Raw genomic sequence first — 25,776 nt, 5'->3', positions numbered from 1 at the left:
TAACTGTAAAGATAAGAGTGTTGTATAGATAATGACAGACTAAACTATCACACGAATGTAAACAAGGCGGGCATGTTGAATCCAGGCCTGCTATGAAGCAGTGTTGCGACTACTCCAACATCAAGAATGGTGTTGAAGCCATTCCAAATTGTTGAACCATATCCCTCCAAGTCAAAAACGACAATAAAACATTCTCAGTTTAACAGTCCTTAATAGTCACTTCCACGACTAATAACCTCCTTACTTCCCTCTCGAAGCAGAATCGTGTGCTCGAACTGCGCAGAGTAAGAACCCTTGATATCAGCGAGCGGTTCATACGCTTCGAGAATTCCGTGCGAAACCAGCGAGTTTAAACCGGCCAGATATCGATCAAGACCAAGGCGGTCAAGATAACGACGACAAAACACAATGGTTCCGAATTGCTCTCGAATAACCTTATGTAGTTTATTCGCAGTTGCAAAAGGAAGTTTGACTTGCTTTGGCGCATCGTGTTGAAGACCGTAGCCGTAGATGCCAACCTAGACTCCATTAGCATCACACAACTTCACGCATCGGCAGGTATGCACTTACATCATCATGTAGCTTTCCAGTACCAGTCGTACCAAACGTCTCAATCGCAAACACCTCACCCTCCTCCATCTTAGTCTGATCCCGATTCTTGATAAACGGAATCGACTTTCCGCCGTGGATTTGGTAGTGGTGGATGTTATGCGCCGAGATGTTGCGGACCGGTTTGACGGGGTATGTTTTCCCGTTGATTTCGACTTCGTAGCTTTCCATGGCTTCTTGGATAGCGGCGCTGACGTCGCAGATACGAACGTCAATACCAGAGGCCTGCATGCATCAGTCACTGTTCTTCTGCTAATGGAGGATTATGAGGTACTCACCTTGATACCACTGTTCGTAGCATCCTTGACCGCCGCCAAAAGATTATCATAAACCGGATCAAAAGACATGGTAAAAGCACTATCGACAATCCATCCATTGATCTGCACGCCAAAATCAACCTTCATGACATCCTCATATTTGAGAACGACATCTTTTTGACCAGGGTTAGGCGTATAATGCGCAGTTTCATGGTTCAAACACAAACCCGTCGGAAAACCCATGCCGGACTTGATGTTCTCACCAGGTTCAATACCCTGATTACCCAGAAGCGCACGAACACCATCTTCGATACCATTGGCAATTTCGAGCAGTGTGTGGCCCGGCTTGACGTTCTCTTGAGTCCACTGTCGGACTTGACGGTGAACTTCAGCCGCTTTGCGATAATCGTTCAAGAATGTGGGATCTTCAAGTTGACGACGGCTCTTGTAGCGAACTTCTTCGCCTGTTGTACGGGCGGTGTTGAAGTCATCCGCATAAGGTTGGATTTCACCGACGGGATAGTCTTTCTTTGCAAAGAGGTCGCTCAGGGGAACCCTAGGCGGGGAAGATTGCTGGGTAGCAGCAGCCTTCTTCTTCTTCTTTGGCTTTCTCTTTTTCTTCTTCTTTTCAGCATCAGCTGTTAACGGTCCGGCGGCAACGTCATCATCATCGTCGTCGTCGTCGCCTCCTTCACCGCCGAGACTACCGTCTCCGTCACGGGCGAAGTGCGCACCGCGAGGTTCTCCGCCTGCGGAGGATGGCTTGGATGAGAGTGGTCCATGGCCTGTAGGATGTGAGCATTGATTCACGAGATGAGATTATGAGATATGTACCATTTCCTCCGTTGTATTCGTCTTCAGATGTCTTGGCGCCCATTTCGACATGAACGCTGGTTTACTTGGGGAATGTTTGGATGAGGAGTAAGTGAGATGATGTGACGATTGAAGATGTGGTATGAGTCGAGTCGGGGTTAAGCGGTTAACTACGGCAGAAACAAACAAGGCAATGCTGCGCGTGGGTGGCTCCCTACATAAGCACTAATACAAGACACATCCTAAAGGATTCACAGAATTGAAGTTTATTTGTTGAAGCTCATTTGTTGAAGCTCTGTAGCTTGTGTATGGATTGCTAAAGGTATGTCAATCACCAAACTGACCAAACACGACTCAAGATCGTGAGGTAGTCACTTACCATCGATACGACAGAATACGGGTACTATGGGTCATGCTAGAAGTTGGCTCCTCATTCTAGAAAGGGATGATGGGTCTAAGCGGGTCTTGACGGATCACATGTAGCAACCACTACAGCTTCGTAAAACCTCAAGGACCCTTATTTTACGAGTCAAGTTGGCTTGGCGGATCGACGCTGTCCACTTGACAAAAATTCCGATTCCAACGGATATATCTTCATCAAATTCGGGTATAAATTCATGATCAACTCCACGATATGCCCATCATCCCACGCCTAGACTATATGAACCAAGTACAGTGCTCAGCTAAATGCCGTGAACCTAAATGCATGTCCCAGAAGAAAAGAAGAGAAAATGACATGCACCACCAATGTAAATGCCCCAATCCATGTTTGTAAATATGTTATGTAATGTGCCAGCTTATCTTATGCTGCTGGCTGAGCTTCACCGCGTGGCCGCGGCTTGAGAGTTAATATAGGAACATCCGTGTTATCGAAGCCATAACGGGCTGTCTTGTCTTTGAGTCGTTCATAGTGTTTCTGTAATCGGCTTTCACCAACCACTAGTTCAAAACCAACGAGGAAGCAGAAGCTTATCTCGAGTCTAGCTAGTTCCGCTTCACTGACGCCACCAACCTTGGCCATCTTGGCATGAGGATAAGATAGATCTTCAAGAGCTTTCATCGCTACTCGAAGACCAGCCAGGACCAACCGATGGGCGTTGCGTCGGGTGACGGGAATAGCACGCTCCTCGACGGCCAATCGGTGTATATACAGAGATGTCGCGAGGTATACTGCAGTGCTCATTGGGCAGAATTGGTGTAAGCGTTGGAGATATTGGTTGATAGTGATTGGAGGTTCGTTCTTGCTGTAGAATTTGCGTGTAATGGCGCTGTGTTGAAGGTTTACCGGCTGAGAATCGGCTCCAACAACAACATATGGCTCTGATTGAGGTGGTGGCGACATCAACCCTGGATGAGACTTCAATCGTACGCCATCAATATCTTCCGGCTCTTGTGGTTCAGGCTTGGGTTCTTGAGCAGCCAATTTCTTGGCTTCAAGTTCAGCCTGCTTCCTTAATCTTGCCAAACTCCTATCTGAGTATGATCGTACAATATTCTCTTTCTCAGCTTGCATACCACTCATATGCGGTACAGTAGGAGATTTCGGAGGCGGCGTCGGAGGAACATCGCCTGTTATTCTAACAAGAAGCTCAACGCCAGCGCTCAGCAAAGCGAGAGCTTCGGCTGGTGCCATCTCGAAGAGGCCATGATCGGCAACGGGTTTCGATGCGGAGGGGTTATCGTCGGCGATCAATCGGGGGTCTGTCGAAGGCACCGGAGGAGGTGGTGGTAGATCAGTCATGGTATCAGGATGTCGCAGAGGGATTGTTCCGGCTTGGGTTTCGGTAGTTGTTGTCTGATAAGACATGGCTTGGTGGGTGTTGTTATGGTAAAAGCTTGTCGTTTCGGGTCGTTGGTCAAGATACAGAGCTGTTCACGCGTCTCAATCGTTTAAGGCGCTGAAGATCCGGCTCTACACCTTTCATGATCCCTCGTTGATGATAACTGTCAGAGAGCAAGGAAATTTGAATTTTTTGATCGTGGGCTAAGCCTAGTTTTTGTTGTTCCCTTGGGCGTTAAGACGAGCGCAAACTTGCGACGTTCAAGTGGGACGAGAAAGTCGGAAGTGGGCCTCTAGATCTGGACCTGGGACCCTTGAAGGTTCCAGCTGGAGTTCCGTACCGGTATCCGCAAAAATGGGAAGCGAGTAAGAACCAGAACGAGGTCCGTGATGGTGGGTTTTATATCGATGTCAGGTATGGAAATCGTATCGCGCAACGCAACGGTCGACAGGAAGAGGACAAGACGATATAAGCCGGACCGACTAGACTAGCGCGTGCCGAGGGCGAAATGGCAAAGAGAAATGAGATTGACTTGTCCGAGATGAGTCGGTCGCAATGATGAGCGACAGCAAGGCAGTTGCCTGTAAAAGAGCATAACAAAAAGAAACCAAGGATCAGGGAATCATGGCGAGATTAAAAGTGAATGCGAATCAACTGAACATTATTTGCTTTTGACTAAAATTGTAACCATCAGCGGCTGCCCAACCTTGGAAAAGGCACCTGCCCGCACATGCAGGCAGTCGCGGTCTTGTATGCACATGCACCTGCACCTTCCTCTGCCGCCGTCTTTCAGGTCAATATGCGCCTGCGCCTTCCCTCCCGGGCTTGGTATTTTCTTGCTTGTCACGAGCACGTGGTGCGGGGGAGTTAAGATGAGATGTTAGTCTCAATTGATCAGATTATTATTCTCTTGGGCTTATTATTTTAGTCATGGTCTAGTTCAATTAAGTGGAATGGGATTGCTTCTTCACATGTGTCTTTGGGGCTGATGGGTCATGGTGTTACTTTACGGTAGACTCCGAGCATACGAGAAACAGTTACGGATACGGATATACAATCCCCTCATGTGGGATCTAGAACAACAACTCAATGGAGGCTGCAGCTTCCTCTGCAAAGAAAAAGAGCCGCAAAGAGATGATGATCTTCCCTGCCAAGACTCCATTTAGGCGTCGTCTGATGTTTTTTCCCGACCTCTAAAAACGCCGCCCTCTAATGCGGGCACCCCGGATCTTGTCCCCCATGACTTGGACCTCCAATCCTGCTGACCCTTACTGCATGAAAGTGAATTAAAAACACCATACAATCATGCAGTTACGCGCTTGTCTTTCTATCGCCTGTTTTGGTGGCGAATGCGGCTTTGTGGGAACAAGGTCCGTTATCAACCAGAAATCGCTGGTTTCAGACCCTGGATAGTATCGGAATTCAGGGCCGACTTTAATTCCTTTTTGATCTGCAACAGTCTTGGATTCTTGTCGCCTGATCAAAATGACAGGGGCACCGTGAAACATTTCGATGCCCAGGCGGCGGGGATTGAAGGAACAAAGCTGTTAACTTAATAATGGTATTCAGCCTCGAAAGTCTAGAACCTCCACATTATATTGACTTCACTAGCAATCCGGCGCAACCTTGACGTCCACAACTGCCGTTTGTCCTGCTTGAACCTTGGCGATAGCTTCCTTTAGCACACTTTCCAAATCCGAAGCCTTATCAACCTTCGCAGCGTGGATATCTCCGCCTGCAGCAGCCTTTGCAATACCGGCGTAATCAGGCACTGGGTCAAAAGAGATGTTGATCTCTTCATTCGTTGCCTTTGAGCCGAGACCATCGGGATGAACGAGCAGTAGGGACCTACGAGGAGCATTCCAGCCTGTCTTTTGTTAGTAAAATGTTTCTGAGCATAATTGGATGACTTACCCTTGTTGTTTAGCACAATGGTCAACACCGGAATCTTATACCGTCTTGAAATCCAGTATACACTTCCAGGGACAGTGAAGAGATATGTTCCATCTCCCACAATTTGCACAACAAACTTGCCCTTGTTCGTGCCGCCGTTCTCAGCATCGGTCGCCAGCTTGATACCCAGTGCACCACCACCAGACCAACCGAGACCACCGCCACCGCAGTTGATCCATGATCCGGGAAGTGTGGGCTGTACATTATCGTGTACGAAACCTGTGTTTGTGACGGCTTCAATGGCCCAGATTGTATCTTCAGGGCAGAGATCTTTGAGCTTCTTGCTGAGATGCCCTGTGCCAAAGCTGCCATCTGCGAGAGGCTCGGCTGCCTTGGCGATAGTAGCTAGCTTGTTCTGATGGATCTCTGCACGCTCCTTTCCTGCCTCTGCGTTGGACTGGAGCTTGCTGGCGAACTCCTTCTTATCAAGAGCTTGGCTGATTTGCTCCACCGCTGTCAAAGCATCAGCCTTGTAACGTGCATCAGCCTGGATGTAATGAGTAGGCATCTGCTGCTTGAGAGGATCAACATCGATATGGAAGATCTTTGCATCCTCTCTAGGCTTGCACCGCGTCTGAACCCAGGGTACATCACAGTCCAGGACGATAATCGTATCAGCGGTAGTAACAGCGTCATCAACGCCAAACTTGAGACCTAGCCAAGCGGGATGGTCTGCTGGGAAGCACATATCGCAACCACCAGTATCCAGAACCCGAAGTCCCTTGACCTTATCTGCCAACTCAACAAGCGCGGCAGGAATCTTGTGGTTTCGTCCACTGTATCCCGTCACCAGCAAAGGAGCCTTTGCGCCGGCCAGAGCCTCGGAAATTCTGTCAACAGCACTCGTTGGAAGACCACCGAGTTCTACTGACTCCCAGTGCTCTTGCTTAAGTGAATAAGGCTTAAGATCAGCCTCCAGAATTTCTCGTGCACTGCATAGATACACGGGCCCTTGGGGAGCTGATGTAGCGAATTGCAGAGCGCGATTGACCATTTGCTTAACGTTGGCTCCTGTCTTGATCTCTCCCGTGTATCGACAGTACTGAGAAATAATTTGTTTTTGGTCTGGTACATCTTGGATCCAGTGGATGTACTCTGTACGACTTCCGCGGTGTTCGCCTTCTTGTGTGAATGGTGATAGACCAGCGAATACTAACACTGGTGCTCGACCTGTGGAAGCGTTGTGGACAGCTGCGCCGAGACCTTGAGTTCCAACATCAACGTGTACGATGACACATTGAGGTTTGCCTGTTAATCTGGCATATCCATCAGCCATAGACATGGCAACCATCTGTCTCCGTCAGTCTCATCCACAATAATCTGAGTTGACGACGTACCTCATTAGGACAAGTAATAATCTTGGGAAACTGGCCCTTTTTCTCACGCTGTCCCTTTACCATGGCTTCGATGATACTAGGATGATCTGTTCCCAGGTTGACGAAGCAATGTGTTATACCAGCATCCCAGATCGCCTCGAAGAAGGCAAAGGATGCTGTGTACATGTCTTCACTGGCAGTGGAATATGGCCTAGCCATGATTGCTGTAGGTGAGGCATTATGAATTGCCGTTGAACCTTTCGGTGTGCTGGCTGATAAAGATAGTGAAGACTTTCCGTCTCTTTGAGAGATTGTAGATGCTAGGGCGGCACTTTGGTATCTTCTCACTGATTGAAGCCCGGGGCGACATCTTGAGAGGCCTGAGGCAGCTAATCTGGATCGCTGTAATAGTGTCATATTGATTGTAATTCTGTATTCATGTCAGTATGAATACGTAAAATCGTCATGGTAATAACCATGGCGTATCTTCACAGCCAGAACCGGGGTGTAAGTGACACCACACCAAGCATCAACACATACCTTATACCAGTCCTCAAACCAATCACCAGTCAATGTGCTTCAAACAAGATGGTGTATGAGAGTTGTAGTTGTGAGAACGAAACAAGAACAAGCTTCCAAGCCCGGGTTTTGTTGCCCGCCCCCTCCCCCGCAAAATGCCCCCCTTTCCACCAAAACTATCACGATACCCCAAAACGCCCTTTGTTGTGTCATGTCAAGGCGGGTCTCATCCCCCAAATGCCGTGTCTGGCCGTTTTTATCACGCGCAAGTGTTACAAGAGTTGGTCTGAGTTACCTTGACAAGATAATGCGGGGTTTGGGACTAAGTGGAAATAGGGCGTTTTTGACAAGGTTTTGTTGTTGTCTTGGATTACTGTGTCGTGTTAGTTGCAGGGTTAAAAATTGGAGATGTTTGATGTTTGAGATCATGAAATACTGTATGCTCTTCTCGATAGAAGTGTCTGACCATTCAAGACTTTGCTGACGAGTTGTCAACTCTACTTCATTGTACTACCATCTGTTGTTACCCCGGATTTTGAATCATCTCCCCACTACGTTAGTTGACGCCAGAAGCTTTGAATACGCGGGGAAATGATTGCACTAGAAAGCTGAAGCGGGTCACCTCGATGATGCTACGCAATAGCTCGTGACAATACAAGATATCGGTGAGCAAATGAATTCATACTTGTGTACACATGTAATCTTAGGCAACCCCGGCCTCTATCGGCACCCATCGGACGCTCGGAGCCGTGGTTTGACAATCTCGTTCCTCATTCGTCTGGCATGTCATCTCGTGACAGTTCCTCAAATTACACCAATTCCGCTTTAATCGGCCGGGTCAATGCTCTGCGGATTGCTAAAGACATCTGTTGGATCCCACACCTTCTTCAACTCTCGTAATCGCGGGAGATTGTCCGCCCAGTAAAGTTTCTGGGCCGTCTTTCGGTCCGCCCATGCATCGATATACCCGGCGTAAGTGGAGTGGGCGCTCGGAGCCGACCGCTGGATCCGCTGGTGAACTCCGTCCAAGAGGTTCCGTGTGGCTGCCGATACTTGCCCCGCCCCGATGCCGTAGGATTGATACATGATGATACTCTTTCGGTGCGGGTATGCCGTTGCATTGGTGGGGAAGTCCATCATTTCGCCGCCCTCAGTATTGAAGATGATTGTAATAGGTGACAATTGGCTATGATGATCTCCAAGATATTCGAACAGTTCGGTAATAGCTGAATCACTGAGTAGATCCTGCTCGGTGAGGGATAGTGATTTGCCATAAAAGACTGTAGGTATGCTTCCCAAAGCACAGCCAGTAGCTTCTGCTTCGTGTAACAGAAGACCCGCCCAATCCGTTAGCCAGAAAGCACCTTTGCCAGCTCCAGGAAGTCGACCAGGGATACCGGTAGCTTGATACTCAGATTCCGTGCCAAAGAAGGTCCCAGTGATGAGTGCTCCCAGAGGTTGAACGACGAAGAGGCTTGAGAATCGACGGTCCAAATCAGGTTCTCCCACGAGCTGCTGCCACTCTTTGTATAATGCTGCCGTTTCGGTCTGCGAGCCGAAAGCAAAGTTGTAGCTGTATTGGACGATTTTGCCAGGTTCCGGTCGAGTCTTGACTAGGAATTTGGTTGCGATGCCAAAACTTGCGCCCGCGCCGCGCATAGCCCAGAAGAGTCCGGAGTTTTTGGTATAGCTGGCTCTCTGGATAGTACCGTCTGCGGTTACAACTTCGATTTCGAGGAGATGGTCGAGAGCGCTTCCCCACTGGCGGGATATTGGTCCAAGGCCGCCCTGAAGATGTCAGAGGTGATCAGGCATATATCTGGTAGACTTACAACTGTCAGATGTCCTCCGGTGCCTACCTCCGGGCACGTTCCGTGAGCGATGGCTCGTCTTCCATTTGCGTGCAGATGCACATCCAGTTCACCCAGATTCAGGCCGGCGCCGAACCTAGCATACCACGTCCTGTTGTCCATACTGAAGTCCTTGAAGTTGACCATGTCAATAGAGACCGCTCCATCTGCACCTCCTAGACCATAGTTTCTGCACAATTAGCTCTATCATGCGGCTTTCGCGGGGGTCATACCCATAGGAGTGCCCTCCAGACTTTGCCTGCACCTTGAGCCCGCTCTGCGTGGCACATTTGACAGCCTCGGCGACTTCGTTGGCAGTTTGAGGACGAATTATAGCGGTAGGGACGACTAGAAACTCGAGGTTGAACGGCTTCGACCACCACGTAAAGAGCGGATCGCCTGGGTACGTGACACAGGCGGTGCGGTTAGCACAGATGCTGTTGAGGCAGTTTTGGATGGGGCTGCTGTGGCCGTTGCCCATCTTGAGAAGAGATAGGGATGATCTCGATAATGATGAAAGGTAGCTGATAATGAGAGAAGCGGATGTTTGTCCGCGTGAGGGGAGGTTTGTAGAGTATGTTGCAGATGTTAAGGACGCGATGATTGCGTCTCCGATATCGCATACCAAAATACTGCTCCTTCCTTCGCTGGAGTGTTGCACGCGCGGTATGAAAGCAAACAGTGATGTGCTGCCGGAAGTCGCGACCCGAAAATAGGCAGTTGCCCAAATGCAGGTGCACGCCAGCTGCAAGCCAGGTGCCGCTGATCTGAATAAACAATCACGTTGTATCAGAATTCATTGATAGCTGATAGATTCCACGGTCTTCCGGAGTGTTCATGTGTGTGATTATTTTGATCTAGCACTGCCTTGCTTGACCCGAAGGAATTTGTTGGATGGTGTTTGCTTCGATGTGACAGGATGAGTGCATGCACCCTACATGTGAACAACATCGACGGCCCAGCCTGGTGTTTACATTTAGAGCATATTTATTAACTGGTCTAATACTTAGACTATTACTGGTAAAGATACATGGAAGTTAAACAGACGTCTTTAGCTTCGAATAAATCACCCATTACTCCTGGATGACCGGTGAGTTTGTTACCTGAGCCAACGACTGTATCATAAACGAGTTCCTACAGCACAGATTAAAACTCATGTCCAGTATTCAACTGCGTCGTGTGCAGTGAGCATCTTTGGACCCTGGGATCGGACCTATGTCAATGGGGTATTGGGCGGGCACTGCTCGGAGTTCTGACTCTAGATGCTAGGGGTAAGCGAATTTGATGTGCACCAAGGTGAGCCAGTAGAGGTTCAAGATGATGCCCTCTCCTGCAGGCATAGTATTGATTAAAAATGCAGCGGATTCACAGGTAGATACACTACATCCCAGTCCTGAAGTTACAGTCAATAACTTTTATTAGATCATTAAATAAGTGCATAATTATCATGAAATCATAATTTCCGCTTCTCTCCTCCGAGATCTTACTTCGTGTTCCATTATCTCAGCTCACAAGTCTACCTAAAACTTGGGCATGTCGTACAGGTCATCAGGGTCTACGATATGTTAGCTATAATTATTTCCGAGATTTGAGGTAACTTACCCTTGCCCTCATCCTGGATGTACTTTCTAACCTCCTCAACACGAGCGTCAATCTTCTTCAGAGTCTCGTCGAGCTTGGCCTTGATCTTGTCGTTGGTCTCGGCGGCGCCCTTGAGAGCACGCTTAGCGACATCGAATCGGCTGACAGTGTTCAAGAGCATCATGTCAAAAGGTGTGGTTGTGCTACCCTCCTCCTTGTACCCTTCGACAGTCATGCGGTGCAGACCGGGGCGACCGAACAAAAGACCTTGAAGTTCAGCAGCGTATCCGTGGTAGTTGAAGCACACGGCTTTATCTTCGGTGAACATATCGAGGAAGTCGGCTCGGCTGAGCGAATGGGGATGGCGTGTCTCGGCAGCAAGAACCATAAGGTCGGTGACGTTGACAACCCGGACTCGAAGCTCGGGGATCCAGTCGCGCAGAGTTTCGGCAGCCTTGACAACCTCGAAAGTGACTTCAACACCAATACCCGCAATCACAACATCAGGCTCCTTTCCACTGTCGGTAGAAGCAAACTCCCAGATACTGGCACCCTTTCGGCAATGCTCCGCAGCCTCTTCAGGAGACAGGAAGACACCAGTGGGCTGCTTGGAGCCAATCATCAAGTTGACATAGTTCTTGGAGCCGAGACAGTGGTGAATAGTGCTAAGGAAGCAGTTGGCGTCGGGGGGCAAGTACACGCGAGCAGCCTCTGCCTTGAGGTTCAAGACGGATCCGATGAATGATGGGTTCTGGTGGGAGAAACCATTGTGCTCCTGGCGAGCCCATGTGCTGGTCTCGATGTAGTTGATGGAGCTAAGGTCTCCTCTCCAGTTGGTCTCGCGAGCGATCTTGTTGAACTTGGAGTACTGAACCATCATGGTGTGGATGATGCCGAGGAATGACTCGTAGCTAGGGAAGAGAGCAGTGCGGCCAGTAAGTGTGTAACCCTGTGGGGAGTCAGTGAAATGATTTGCTTAGTACACCTGTAATTCTTACCTGCATCCATCCCTGGCAACAGTGCTCAGAAAGGATCTCAATAACTCTGCCGCCCTGGGCGCGAGAGAATTCGTCCCATTGGAAGTTTCGGCCAGTGTTCTCAAACACTGCGCTAAGCTTGTTGCTCTCCAACTCGTCAGGAGAAAAGATTCGGAAGCTCTTGGGGTTCTCCTTGATGACCTGGTTCAAGAAGTCACCAGTCCGCTTCATGCAGCTGTCCTGCGATAACTTTTCCACGCCGAAAGACTTCCAGTCGGGGAGCTGCAGCTGCTGGTAAGGGTCATATGTCTTCTTCAGTTGTCCAAGTCTCTTCTCGTCCTGTTGGGGAATGATCTCCAAGATGCTGTCCGCAGGTTTACCATCCCTGAGCAGATGAGCAGTGTCGTAGGTCTTGAGCCAATCCTGGAGAATCTTGACATGCTCCTCGTCCTTGCCCGCTCCAGGAACGGGGATCTGGTGCGAGTGGAAGGATCCTTCAATGAATTCGCCATCGACCTTCTTGGGACCGGTCCAGCCCTTGGGTGTTCGGAGAACGATCATAGGCCAACGGGGCTTGGTGATGGGCTTTCCATCTCGCGCGGCCTTTTGGATCTTCTTGATCTCGCTGACAGACCACTCTAGTGCTCCAGAAAGCTCAGCGTCAATCTCCTCGAGAGTCTCCACAATAATGGGCTGGTAACCGTAGCCAGAGAACAGACTGACAAGCTCCTTGTCGTCCATACATCCGAAAATGGTGCGTTCGCTGATCTTGAAACCATTGACATGGAGGATGGGGATAACGGCTCCTGACTCGGCAGGGTCGATGTACTTGATAGAGTGCCAGGCGCTACAACAGTTAGTCGAGTTCTGTAATCAGAAGGGGCAGACTTACGCTGCAGTAGGACCACTCTCGGCCTCGCCATCTCCAACAAGGCAGGTAACAATCAGGTCTGGGTTGTCCATGACTGCACCAAAGGAGACAGCCAAAGAGTAACCCAGCTCACCACCCTCGTGGATGGATCCTGGGGTTTCGGAGTTGATGTGACTGAACAGGTTAGCTTGAGCGTGACAGAGACAAGACATTGTCCTACCTGGGGAAGCCACCAGGAACTGAGAACCCGGTAATTAGGTTTCGCAAGCCATCCTTGCTGACACCATACTTCTGGGGGAAGAATCGCTCAAGAGAGCCCTCGAGCCAAAGTGATGCCAGCGCAGCAGGGGCACCGTGACCAGGTCCAATGACAAAGATCATCTCCAAATCATGGTTGCGAATGAGGAGGTTCAGATGCGACCAAACAAGAATAATACCGGGACATGTTCCCCAGTGTCCTTTGAAGGTTAGCGAAGTTATTTCATGAGGGAGTTTCACATACCCAACAAGCGAGGCTTGATGTCTTCTGTCTTTAGATCTCTTTCAAGAAGGACATTGTCTCTCAAGAAGATCATAGCTAGAGGTATCAGCGATATGCACAATCCTTAGGACAGTCCAACTTACACCCAGCAATGTAGCAAGCCGCATGCTGAAAATCATTAAGCGATTGGGCGATCTTCTTATCAAGGTCCTTCTTAGGCGCCTTCTTTGCCAGATCTAGAACAGCATCGGGCAGGTGACTCTCCAATGGAGCAGGGTTTGGGCGATCAATCACTTCACCAGGCATGTTTGCGACAGGGTTCACGGGAAATAGAATTGGGAATGGAAAATTTCAGTCACTTGAGCAAAGGAAAACGCTTTTAAATCTTATCTGAGAATAAATTGCTGTTGTTTGGAGAGTGACGCCAGATTAAGCAAGGAATGATACAGATTGTGTTTGAATGACGTATATGACGTCGCAACTGGGGCCGCTCCTGCCGCGGCGCCGAGAGCCCCGCGAGTTGCAGATAAAAAAAGAAACATTTTTGAGATGTTTGTATGTCTTTACTCGGCCGAGAATACTGTTGAGGCTCTTTTTGTTGCACGCTAGTGGTTTTATCGAGGGTGATTTAGTCTTAGGCAAAGGCGTGAGGGTCGATTGGCCGATCGTTCTGTCATCGCGCTGCTTCCGATCTTCTTGTTTCATTGGCTCTCTTTACGTTGATCACTGAGTTGTTGTTTTCATTAAAAGAAGTTTTCCTTGTTCTCGAAGTGTTTGGTGCTATAGATAGGTACGGAACTTGTGCTGGTTTGCGCCTACGATATACCCACAAGTCCATGAAACAGGATTCATCGGAGTCTTCAATAGAGTAACACGACGCATATTTCACCATTTCATATTCACATTGTTTCGTTCTGTTTCGTTTTTCAGGCATGAAGATTGTATGATACATTTGTTGTATTAATATACTAATTCGAAGAGTTCAACTATTCATTAAGGTATCTTTCCGTAAAGTCATTAGTATGCCACCATGGTGTTCAAACCATCCAACTCTCGCTTCCAGTTGCGATGGCAGCTAACATTGTAAATAAACTTCTCCAAGAAGCCCTTGGCGTCGGAAGCGACAGTGATGACCTCCTTGAGGCTGTCGGGAGAAGCGTTCTTGAGAGTGACAACACCGTAACTCTCAACAACACCACTGCCATCAGTGGAAGAAAGAGCAATCTCGTCAAGCTGAATTGCCTTGTTGATGAATTCAACTGCCTCTCCGGTACCTCCAATGGTCTTGAGATGGCCAAAGGCCTCGCGGATGTAGTGCACGGCGCGACCATTCTTGGAGAGGGTCTGGATGGACTTTTCACCACCAGGAACGAAGATAGCATCGAACATCGTAGAACGTTGTCCCTCAAAGTGGTGGTCCGGAGTTATAGCGCTTGAAGACGATGAATCTTCACCAGCAGCAAAGATGGGTGAACGGCGGGGAGCGATGACGAAGGGGAGAGCGCTCTGGGCCTTGATGGCAGCATACATGGCGTTGAAAGCGACGGGATCATAACCGTCGGCAATAAGGATAGCAATTCTTCGAGACTTGATGGTAGGAGTCTCAGGAAGGAAATCCAGTTGGCTCAGGTTCTTGGCCTTCTTGCCAGGGTTGGGCTTAGAGTTAGAAGGCTTCTTGCCACCAACCATCTCAGCGATAGTGTTGGCAAGGTCGCCGTCAATCTCACCAAGACGCTGAGTCAATCGTTCGTAAACAATAGCCTCGTCGCAGTGGTCCAACTCGAAAGAGTAGGCGGCTTGAACGTGAGCCTTCTCAATCTCAGAGAGGGAGTTATAGAAAAGCTGAGCCTGGGAGAAGTGATCCTTGAACTTCTTGCTGAGAGTTCGCTGCTTCATACCAGCAACCTTAGCCGCGTAGTCAACGTAAGCACCCTCCTCAGCCGTGGCAGGGGGTTGTGCGCTGAAACGGTTGGGCCAGTAGTTGACCTTGCCCTTGGTGATAGTGTGTCGCATGGCACCATCACGGTTGAAGTTCATGACGGGGCAGACAGGCTTGTTGATGGGCAATTCCTCCCAGTTGATTCCCAGTCGGCTAAGCTGAGTGTCCTGGTACGAGAAGTTTCGGCCCTGGAGAAGGGGATCATCTGAGGCGCCGATTCCGGGAACAAGGTGGCTAGTGCAGAAAGCGACCTGCTCAGTCTCGGTAAAGTACTCATCGACGGTACGGTTGAGTTCGAGTTCACCGATGTATCGGACAGGAATCAAATCCTCAGGCCAAACTTTGGTCGCATCAAGGATGTCGAAGTCGAAGTCATGCTCTTGAGACTCTTCCAGAACCTGAATACCGAATTTCCACTTGGGGAAAGCACCGTTCTCAATGGCCTCGTGAAGATCCTTGCGGTGGAAGTCGGGGTCTTGACCAGCAAGCTTAAGAGCCTCGTCCCAGACAAGAGAGTGAACACCAAGTTCTGGGGTCCAGTGGAACTTGACGAATCGTCGCTCGCCCTTCTCGTTGATAAGCGTAAAGGTGTTGACGCCGAAACCCTGCATCATTCGGTAAGATCGAGGAATCGTTCGGTCAGACATAGCCCATGTGTGCATGTGAGTAGCCTCGGAGTGCTCAAACATGAAATCCCAGAAGTTGTTGTGCGCAGACTGAGCCTGGGGAACCTCATTGTGCGGCTCAGGCTTTCCTGCGTGGATAACATCAGGAAACTTCATAGCATCTTGAATAAAGAAGACAGGGATATTATTGCCCACAAGATCCTGTACGCCTCGAAAATTGTTAGCTAGTCATTTACTGAGTGTATGATGGTGTTGTGGTGGAAAAATGCTGTGATGTTGTGTTTTTGGTGTTGTGGCGGCTGAGCCACTTGTACAGCACCGCCACAGTAAAAGACCGCGAAGCGGATTTGGATTTTTTTGGGCGTATTTCCATGATATTGTTGGGAACTATATCTTAAAAATACGATAAAAAGAATGTTGGAAAAAAAACCGCTGCGCGTTTCAGGTGTTACATAGGGAACGAAGGTCGTTGAAAAGGGAAATTTGGTATGGCGTCGATTGATACTAACAGTTGACGCTTGCACACTTGCGCTTACCGCACTCAAATCGCTGTTTGAGGGTGAAACGATTTCTTGAGGGTTTGAGGGGACTGGTGATGTCTGTTATGGTGTTGTGGCGCAGATTTGTGGTGTTGTGGCGGTGCAGTTTACAGCCACAACGAGCTTCGTGGAGCAGGGAAAGAGGTACTGGCCAAGAGCCAATGAGGGAAAGAGACAGGAAATTTATTCTGATTGGGCGATGGCTGATAGGTAGGTAGTCTTGCACGGGCTGCAATGGATTCGCGCACTTGCACATTTAAGAATCCATTTATGTAAACTCCATCACCAGTGTTCACAAACACTTAGCGACCAGCCAGGTACCAATCCGAGTATTCGAATGGGATCAAAGAAGTGTTTCAAATGTTTAGGTGTTGAATGAGGCTGACGGTTGGGTGGTGTTGACTAACCTTCTTGAGTGTAGAACTTGATGGCGAAACCGCGGACATCGCGAACGGTATCAGCAGATCCACGGCTGCCCAAGACAGTAGAGAATCGAACAAAAATGGGTGTCTCTCGAGAGGTATCGGTGAGGAAACCGGCCTTGGTGACATCGGCAGCTGATTCAAAAAGTCTGAATGTTCCGTGAGCGCCAGCGCCACGGGCATGGACGACTCGCTCGGGAATACGCTCGTGATCGAATCGGTGGATCTGCAATGTTCAGTTAGACATATGTCGAAGCCAAGGCCGAGTCTCATGTTTTGGCTCGAGGCGCCAGCTGAACTCGGGAGGATATATCCATACCTTCTCACGGCCGAAAGTGTCCTCCAGAAGGGAAGGACCAGTCTGATCCTCAGTAGCCACGCGCAACCATTGGTCGGTGTTGTTCTGCTTCACACCGAAGTCGGAGGTGATTCTCGTGTTCTCGCTGGGCTCAACCATGTTGGCCTTCAGCTGATCGATCTTGTCGTTCTTGTGACCCATGACTGCGTGCTTAATAGCTCCTGTAACTGTATCACTCATGTCGAAGTATTGGTATTCGTTATCAGAGTTGACAGAACGTGCTCCCGTGAAACAACGCGAAGGATTCGGGTTTCTTTATACGTTTCTGGATATCTTCACCACCACGTTAACTTTACGTCACCCGTTTCATTTCCCCCGCACCACAGAAAACACACGATCGGGAATGTTGAGAGAACGTCGTCATGTTTCGTCAAGAAACAATGTAAATTGACCTATGAGAAGCCTCAAATTTCCAACAGGATGCGTTGCGATCGCGATCCAGACTTGGAGAACGATGCAGCCTCCCGTTACACCAGGGAGGAAACTGTCCGCAGCCCCACTATTCCCGCGTTTGTTCCTGCTTGACGTGAAGCTACTGTACTGAAATGTCGAATAGTTTGTAATACAGTAATTGATGTGGAATCTTTAATTCGATGACGGCTACACTGTGATTTAGACAGGGGCAATGCGTTTCTATGGACCTTGAAAGACCAGGGGAATTGATCGTCAATAATCGACAACATTCCCATCTTGCCGGGTCGATTTCTAACAATTCCGTGTGTAAATTCCAAACCCTTTTTGGGGCTGATTAAAGTTCACCTAGTTAATTATTTTAACATCATTATTCTCGTACAATATCCGATAGCTTCTTTTCTTCTTAATGTTGAGCCGAGCTGTTGTGTGGGGCAGTTGTCAAAGCGACGTCACTACGTCATCGGTATAGCATCATGTCCTGCTTCACCTGGCGTCACTCTGAAATATCAACAGTTGATAGCAGAACCACCGACTCCATAACCGAATCTCATGATATTGATGACCACTACCGATGCGACTTCGATCCACCTACACGATCTTAGGATAGCTATTCTCTAAACGTTAGTTAACAAAAGTAAATTGGCCTAACCTTAGATCATTATCTTCATAACGTATCCTAAAATTTCGTCTCTTAGGGTTCTGACTGACCGTCTTTCACATGTTGGCGAAGCCGGGAACCAATCACGCGCAATGTTTTTTTTTAGAAGAATTCATTACATTGAGCTACATAAAACCGTCAAAAACTGTAACTCGCCAACCCTGCATAACAACATAGGGTAGTTGACGGCCCACTCCTACTAAATGCGTGGGAAGACTCGAAAATGTGCAAAGATAAAAACAATCCCAACTCCGTGATTCATATCAAACAAAAGACCGACCCTCATCGATCTTGTTGTCGTTCCCTAAGCATATCTGCCATGGCATGAAACCTTCGCGCAGTCACTGAAGACCAGTTGAAAGTTATGCCAGCAACGTGCGAAGACAATCGGAAAATAAGACAACGACAGCAGCAGGCAAAAACGTCCGCAAGAAAGAGAAAGCAAAACAACGAACCCAAACCAAGTTCCGTCAATCATCACCGTTTTTTAAGAACAAGCATGTCCGGCTCATTCATTCAGCTCGCCTTGAATCACGGCAAGAATGGCCATGAAGCCCAAGTCGTCGCCTCTGTCCTTGGCATCACGAAGGTTTTCCAACAGGTCTTGAAACCCTGCATCCAGTGAACGCGATTCAGCCTGTCGCATGACCTCTTCATACTGGCTCTGCATCGTGCTCCCCATTGACCGCGTCCATTGGTTCTCAATTTCTCCTTCCGAGAGGCCTTCGCTGTAGTGAGACTCCAGTGAAGGGGTCCTGGCCGTTGACTGGAAAGAGGTCCGGGCCGTTGGGTGGGAAGGGGTCCGGGCTGTTGGGTGGGAAGAGGTCCGGGCCGTTGGCTGGGAAGGAGCCGAGGCTACGGCGGCCATTGACTGCGTCCATTGGTTCTCCATTTCTCCTTCCGAGATGCCTTCGCTGTAGTGAGACTCCAGTGAAGGGGTCCTGGCCGTTGGCTGCATAGAGGTCCGGGCCGTTGGCTGGGAAGTAGCTGAGGCTACGGCGGCCATTGACTGCGCCCATTGGTTCTCGATTTCTCCTTCCGAGACGCCTTCGGAGTAGTCGGTTGTGTTCGATTTAACTCGCATCGACAGCTTGGTCTACAAAACGTTAGCGGTGTTGATAGATGAGCAGGTAAAAGAAGAATTATCCTCTAAGCCTTAGGGCGCCAAAATAAAGTAACCTAAGTGCTAGCCTAAGCTAGCATAAGGTAACCAAATTCTTTCGTCTCTTAGGCTCTCGGCGGTTAATTCTTCTTAGACCATGATAACTTACCTTGCTCGATGGAGTCTGTTGCACCGGGTTTGAACCAGCCACACCTCGAGGAGTTGCAGGAATTGCCGGAATCGCGGGCACATCAGGCACATCAAGCATGTCAGACTCGGGGTCGAACATGGCAAATGCTTCACTGAAGAGGTCGTCGCTGATCTCCTCACCATCCCAGATCAGAAACTCGCGATCCTCATTCGATAACGGTTGGGGCTTCGCCGCATTGTTGTAGACCTCCTTCGGGAGGCTGATCTCCATGATCATCTTTCTCAAGGAAGGATACGTTTTCTCATCGTAATCCGCCTTCAGAAAGTTCTCCGTTCGAGGCTCCAAACGGATATTGTTCTCGTGGTCCTTATCAAGGCGTTCGTCAAGACGGTGAGGCTTCGGTGGCCACCCCGTGTACATCCCTTGCCCATGGTGGGCATGACCGAGGGCAAAGGTTAACCCATCGTGATATGCCATGGTAAGAGGTAACCCCAATATGGAGGAGTACTTGCCCTTCAGGTACCTTTTAATGTCATAGTTAGGGTCACCAGACAATAAGGTGCATTTGATGATGCATGCTTGGAATATACATTCCAGGAGGATCGTTTCAATCGTCTCGTAGGTTGGCCAGTGTCGGTTGCAGCGGTGCTTGAGACGAATAAGTCTCTCGTTTCCAAGTCTCCAGGCTACCCTCCAGTTCCACTCTTCTGGCATAGTAGCTGGGTGTGCAAAGTACGGACACCCGTCTGGGCCACTGGGTAGTTCGACATGGAAGTAATCCAGGATCTCCTGAACCAAGGTCCGAATACGGGAAAGTTCTTCTTCAGGGAACCTAATTTCCAAAGGGGTAATGGCAAAATTCTGAACACTGTCGAGACGCTCCATACTCTCCTGGAGCTCCGGCTGTGGGATACCAGAGATCAATGGTGCCAAGTCAGACTGGAACTGCGCCTTAGTGGTGATCTTCGACGCCAGTCGGCGCAGCCTAGTCCATCCAAAGGTTAAGCGGATCAAACGCAAACGCTTCGAGATATTGACCATCTTCGATTCAAGTTGGTCAAAATCGGCCCTGGCCTCAACCCCCCAGATGTTTGGCTGATGCATTTCCTCAATCCGGGTACGTTCGTTAACGTACCAACTCAACATCGCCAGATAAGCCGGGACCTGGATATGCTTGGCGTAATTAAGTGCTTGTAGTGTAATCGAGAGGTTACCTGGGCAATGAATACGATAACCTTGAGAGGTTAACCAAGCCGGAAAGATTGCATCGATACTCGGGCGGTCAGGTTCGGTACGCTTCGAGCTCGTATTGTCGACGGACAGACTATGAAGCTGCCCGGAGTAACCATCGCGCCATGTCATGCCGATGGGAAGTTGGGCTTCTTGGACAACTTCATTGCTGGGGATCATGCCCCTCAATGTCTCAAGACACTGTTCCAACATACTTGCGCGCTCGGCATTCGTGATAAGGCCTTTACTCCAACCTTGCTCAAGAGTCATCTTGGTCCGGATATGGCCATTCAAATATTCCATTATTTGGCTTCCCATGGGGCGGTCTCCCAGTCGAACCGCACAGGACCGGCACACGCGGCGGCTATCAAAAGTCGTCGTAGTGAGTTGATTACACACCGTGGAAACTCCGCAGTTGGAACAGTCGTGCGTCTGAAACTTGGCCATGTCTTCCGTACAAACGCATGAAGATGGGTGCTTCTCGAGGCTTTTGATGGCCTGGTTTGCTAGATCGGCGGCTTCGGCTCCGCGCTGCCACGCCTTGAGAATATCACCTTCTAACAGCCACGCATCGGAGATGGCCTGTTCGACGCTGATTGCCCAGGCACGATCGACTGAGCGGAGAACAAGGGAAGGAAGACGATAGTTCTCATCGATCTCACGAAGGCGTTTCGAAAGAGTGACGCCAGGCTCAATTCTGGTGCCTAGCATCTGGTATTGGGGATAGACCTGGAGTAGGTCATTACCACCAAATATACCACGGCTGGCTCCTTCAGCAGTGGACTTCGCCGCTCCATATTGCTCCAGGAGACTTTTCCATAGATTCTTGCAGCCTTCATTGTCCATTAAGCCACCCTGGACCGTGAGAGACGCCGAATAGAGTCGGAGTAACCGTTCGGCATTCTGCAGACCTCGGCGCTCTTCAGCGCTGACCTCGAGTTCGTTCTCACCTGGCAAGACAGATGGAAAGAGAGAAGGCTGGCCGTCCTCTGGTCTGATCTTAGAAATGGACTGCTTGATACCGCCACGGTTGTCAAAGACAACGAATTGATATTTCTCAGAGGGCTCCGGAACGGCTGTGTCTGGGCCAAACGCACGCGCCCCTATCTCCTTCTTGTCGTCTCTCTGCTTCCACGTCGTGGGGTTGATGGTCGAAAACCAGAGCTGAAAGTGATTCTGCTTTTTGATGCCTGCAGCCTTCGGTCCACTGTTGGCACGTCTGAACGCTGGCAAAGGACAAAGGATGAGCTTCTCGGGGAAAAGCTTATGGCGACACGCCGACGTCAATAGTCTCGAGTGAAACGACCCGCTCTTGAATCCCGCAGGTTCCTTAGTGAGTAGGTTGAGCTCCCCAGGCCATCGGTTCATGATATCCACAAAGACTTCGCATACACGGGAGGCTTCCTCCTCGGAATATTCTTCCTGGGGTAAATGCGCGATCATCCTCGGCGATGGCTCTGTAGCACACTTGGCGATCAATGCCCATACCACGGGGTGCCTCTTGATGTCCAGATGTATATCCTTGTGATGCAGCTTGATAGATGGGGTGTAGTGGTAACGCTTAGGCAGGCTCAAAAGAAGATCGATGGATTTCTCAATCCCCTGTCTTCGGGGGGAGACTAGGTCGCTAAATGTCTCAACTCTCATCCCCTTAATCGCATTTTGAACCTTGTCCTGATTGAATCGATCAAAGTTGTAATAGATGTAGTTCAGGGGGACTTCGGACTTTTGCTCTGCAAATTGATCACTCAAAGGATCTTGAGACGAAAGTCGCGATGTTGGGATACGGTCCCTCTGGGCGCCCCAGGCTGACGGTCTTGCCTTCTTCCGGGGCTTAGTCGGGCTGAGACCCGGATCAGATTGGGGCACAGACTTCTCCTGTGGCCGTTTCGCAGGCAATGAAGGACCTTGACTGGGGGTTGGGGGAATGACAAAAGAGGTTCGGCGACCGAAAGGGAGTTTAGGTTGCGGACCGGAAGGCTGCGAACCGGAAGGCTGCGGACCGGAAGGTAAGGGCGTACGCTGCGAGCCGGATGGCAAAGGTGTACGCTGCAATGCAGGTCCTTCGCCGGACGTCGGGGGGATAAGAAAGGAGGTACGACGGCCCAAAGGGAGCTCAGGTTGCGGACCGGCAGGCTGCGGGCCGAAAGACTGCGAGCTGGAAGGCTGCGAGCCGGAAGGCAAAGGCGTGCGCTGCGACGAAGGTCCTTCGCCGGGAGTTTGGGGAGGAATCAAGGAGGTCTGGCGACCAAAAGGGAGCTGAGATTGCGATGGAGTCCGCTGGGGCGTGGAAGGTGCCCCTCCAGTAGGCCTTCCTGAAGCTCGACGACCCCGAGGTCGGCCCCGACCTCGCCGCTGCCCGGCTTGCATAACTGCGGGGAATGCACGACCTGCCCCGGTCTGCAGTGACTGTCAACCATGTTAGTGAACCACAGATTCAAAAAGAGAAAACCCCCTGATTTGATTACCTGTTGATCTGAATCATTGCCACCTCCCGCTGAAGCCTGTCTCGACTGTCAACCATGTTAGTGAATCATGCTCAAAAAGAGAAGAGGCCCTGATTTGATTACCTGGTCTGATTCATTCCTGGCTCCTGCTCCAGCCTGTCTCGACTGTCAACCATGTTAGTGAATCACAGATTCAAAAAGAGAAAACCCCCTGATTTGATTACCTGACCTGATTCATTATCACCTCCCCCTCGAAGGCTCATACTAGGCGGGATAGGAAGGCCAGGGTCATAACCCTCAGGGCGGTCCGACGCCATAGTAAATAAGACTGCACAACGCAGGAAGCAATAGAGGGTAGTAAGCGGTCGATAGAAAGTAGGTAAGATGATAGAAGGTCGTACGAAGGTATGGTAGAGAAAGAAAGATGATGAAGTGGGATGAAGGAAGATGGGAAAGGTGCGGATGCTGGGATTTTATACTCAGACGATTGAGGTGAATGGGGATGCAGTGTTTCCTCCTTTCTTTGTCAAAAGGTGAACGGAAGCAAAGACAAGTGTTTTCCGTCTTGTGTATGTTGATATGGATAGCTACCTGGGTTATCCCTTTGCGCATAGTCTCCAAGCACAGCGATATTCAACAAGCAATGTAGATACAGCCATCTTGAAGTACTTGGTGCCCAACGTGTCACGGCTTGTCGTCCTTGGTCTTCATTCACATTACATTGACATCAGATTGCATTGATGCGATTACGGGAGTGTAGGTAGCCGGTTTCCTATCAGACTGGTAGTTATTAGTTTGCCTCATGAAGTCCTTAGGTAATCAACAGGTACTTGAAATACAATTCCTCGAAGACTTAGGACGCCAAGAATAACTAACCTAAGGGCTAGCCTAATTTCACGTAAAGTCACATAATTATTTCGTCTCTTATGCTCTTGAGACTTACCTAGTAGGTACCTAGTAATTAGCATATCAGGTACTCTGATACCTCGAATGTACCTACCTCAGGCTCCTGTCCTCGACCATCCATCACATGCGGAAGCGTATAACGTATAGCTACTTGAAGATATGCACGCTTCCTCACCGTATTGACGGAAACACAGTTTTACAGAATGTCTCTTGCCGTGTCTGTAGATTCTGCGTGATTCTATCTGTTTCCGGACGGAAACCAATTGACCTCATGCAAGCTGCATCGATTCCGTCCTGTGACTGTTTGGATCTTGCTTTCTCAAGCACAGTTTCCGCAATCTAACAATCAGTTGTCCATTCGTATCTTCCTAGCAAGGCACTCAATCGTGAGGTCAAATTGCTTGGGATATTTGTGTCAGTAGAGAATGCAAACCAACTGCTGCCGAGTGGCATACACTCAACTTCTCGACAGACTATTCACTTTGAGGGAAGTTGGAACGCCATTGAGCTTTCACGAGCTTGGTGCGATGTTCTAAGAAAACGTCCCATTTGTTCATGATTGAGGCAGAGGTTACTCAGTCTGTTTGGTTTGACACATCTCAGAATGTGTTTCCTGTAACCAGTTTGAGAACCCTCAGAGAGGCGTATGAGCTACAAGGAATTAGGAATGTTTCATGTACGTGCACAGCTAGCCAGATTGCATATCTAGGCGATATGCATATGCATGAGTAAAAGATGCGGCGGCTGAAACGGGTAGGTACTGGGCTTAACATATCAAAAGAGCAGATGGTCCTCGACAACCCTAACTAGTGTGCGATCTAGTACTTGGATCTCTGAAATGAACATCGTACTGATATATCTCTACATGTCCCCAATTAAAGTGACTACCTACTACAGGGCTTTTGGCCTTTACCTAGGACGCATTAGATAAACGAGGCCTACCCAGGCAGGTAGGTATTCACAATCGCAGAGGGTGGCATCATGGAATCAGAGAGCTTGTTCAAAGCAAAGAGACAAAATTACTTGGAGAAACTTGATGCAAACATATCATGCACTTTAGATGATTTATTTTTGTCCTAAAGCTCAGGGCAATCGTCTGGATTGTTAGGGCGGAACGCGGCAGGCAACATCCGGAGACAGCTGCAGATCCAATGGCACATTGCATTTGGCACTGCCAAGAACCGTCACAATCGACTGGCAATATGAATTACCTTGTATGCACATGCACCTTCCCATGCCGAAATCGGCACTCGTAACCCTGATCTTGCCTAGGTACCTAGATACATATGGAGAAACACAGCAAGCTCCCGTCTGTTGCTCAACACCGGAAGATGTTTCTATCATTTGGTTTGTTCACATCAGTACAAATGTGTTTCTTTCAAGCTTGATGCCCAATCTCCTTTCTCTCTCCTGCTCCGGAGACATCTGCAAGGTCTCTGTGATTTTTCTGCAGGCACCCATTGTCGTCAACATGGAGGTTCTGCCTTCTGTAGCTTGACTATGACACACCTACTCTGTGTTCCTTCCGCATCAGCAGTCTTCAACTTCGACCGACAACGTCTTCTATCCTCTGTCTTGACGAAATCTCTCCAGAATTATTGTCGTAACCGGACGAGCAACATCTACCTCCTTACCTAGACTCTATTGCAAAGAGTAACATTTTCCAAAATGGCCAACCTGAGCCCCCTTGCGGGTGAGTTTTCCGAATGCTTTTAGCAGTTAATCACGGATCCTTTCGACAGACAAATTTGCTCTTGCCGCAATTCACATCATATACCGAAGCTAATGTTGGCTGCGCAGCTATCTTTGATCTACGATATCGACGCGCTTGGTCGCTCTGCTATCAAGACAAGCGCGAGGAAGCAGAGAACGAAGCTGCAGAGCTCCTTCTCGAGCCTCAACTCGGACCCTTCCATCAGGCGGGCATGCATCTCCTGCTTGCCATGTCGCCTTGCAACTACGTGGAGCACGCCCGA

General features: G+C 49.3%; 6 protein-coding genes across 6 annotated transcripts; all 6 read right to left on the bottom strand.

The window, feature by feature from the left end:
• Positions 1–6: 6 nt before the first annotated feature.
• Positions 7–1,935, bottom strand: B0J16DRAFT_336643 (peptidase M24, structural domain-containing protein). Its single transcript, XM_046127262.1, has 4 exons — positions 1,701–1,935; positions 888–1,651; positions 571–834; positions 7–518 (listed from the first exon to the last, which is right to left on the bottom strand). The coding sequence occupies exons 1-4, from the start codon at positions 1,741–1,743 to the stop codon at positions 210–212; spliced, it is 1,380 nt and encodes a 459-aa protein (XP_045984136.1). The 5' UTR covers positions 1,744–1,935; the 3' UTR covers positions 7–209.
• Positions 1,936–2,481: 546 nt separating this feature from the next.
• Positions 2,482–3,486, bottom strand: B0J16DRAFT_382101 (cyclin-domain-containing protein; the record flags this gene model as incomplete). Its single annotated transcript, XM_046131214.1, has 1 exon — positions 2,482–3,486. The coding sequence occupies one exon, from the start codon at positions 3,484–3,486 to the stop codon at positions 2,482–2,484; it is 1,005 nt and encodes a 334-aa protein (XP_045984135.1).
• A 1,581-nt stretch (positions 3,487–5,067) lies between these two features.
• Positions 5,068–7,146, bottom strand: B0J16DRAFT_354607 (thiamine pyrophosphate enzyme, N-terminal TPP binding domain-containing protein; the record flags this gene model as incomplete). The annotated part of the gene is made up of 3 exons (XM_046129381.1): positions 5,068–5,327; positions 5,375–6,704; positions 6,751–7,146. The coding sequence occupies 3 exons, from the start codon at positions 7,144–7,146 to the stop codon at positions 5,068–5,070; spliced, it is 1,986 nt and encodes a 661-aa protein (XP_045984134.1).
• Positions 7,147–7,664: 518 nt separating this feature from the next.
• B0J16DRAFT_396446 (uncharacterized protein) lies at positions 7,665–9,932 on the bottom strand. The gene is made up of 3 exons (XM_046132273.1): positions 9,332–9,932; positions 9,081–9,288; positions 7,665–9,036 (listed from the first exon to the last, which is right to left on the bottom strand). The coding sequence occupies exons 1-3, from the start codon at positions 9,577–9,579 to the stop codon at positions 8,074–8,076; spliced, it is 1,419 nt and encodes a 472-aa protein (XP_045984133.1). The 5' UTR covers positions 9,580–9,932; the 3' UTR covers positions 7,665–8,073.
• Positions 9,933–10,490: 558 nt separating this feature from the next.
• Positions 10,491–13,531, bottom strand: B0J16DRAFT_336632 (XFP N-terminal domain-containing protein). The gene is made up of 7 exons (XM_046127261.1): positions 13,152–13,531; positions 13,030–13,104; positions 12,748–12,985; positions 12,549–12,701; positions 11,678–12,503; positions 10,701–11,628; positions 10,491–10,653 (listed from the first exon to the last, which is right to left on the bottom strand). The coding sequence occupies exons 1-7, from the start codon at positions 13,312–13,314 to the stop codon at positions 10,619–10,621; spliced, it is 2,418 nt and encodes an 805-aa protein (XP_045984132.1). The 5' UTR covers positions 13,315–13,531; the 3' UTR covers positions 10,491–10,618.
• A 138-nt stretch (positions 13,532–13,669) lies between these two features.
• Positions 13,670–17,215, bottom strand: B0J16DRAFT_89201 (catalase-like domain-containing protein). The gene is made up of 3 exons (XM_046134641.1): positions 16,854–17,215; positions 16,520–16,760; positions 13,670–15,782 (listed from the first exon to the last, which is right to left on the bottom strand). The coding sequence occupies exons 1-3, from the start codon at positions 17,070–17,072 to the stop codon at positions 14,026–14,028; spliced, it is 2,217 nt and encodes a 738-aa protein (XP_045984131.1). The 5' UTR covers positions 17,073–17,215; the 3' UTR covers positions 13,670–14,025.
• Between the last annotated feature and the right edge of the window lie 8,561 nt (positions 17,216–25,776).

The sequence above is a fragment of the Fusarium flagelliforme genome (assembly GCF_020744385.1).
Source record: "Fusarium flagelliforme strain FIESC 12 MPI-CAGE-AA-0113 chromosome Unknown B0J16scaffold_3, whole genome shotgun sequence".
NCBI classification, from domain to species: domain Eukaryota; kingdom Fungi; phylum Ascomycota; class Sordariomycetes; order Hypocreales; family Nectriaceae; genus Fusarium; species Fusarium flagelliforme.
This window is presented reverse-complemented; position numbering and strand designations above follow the sequence as displayed.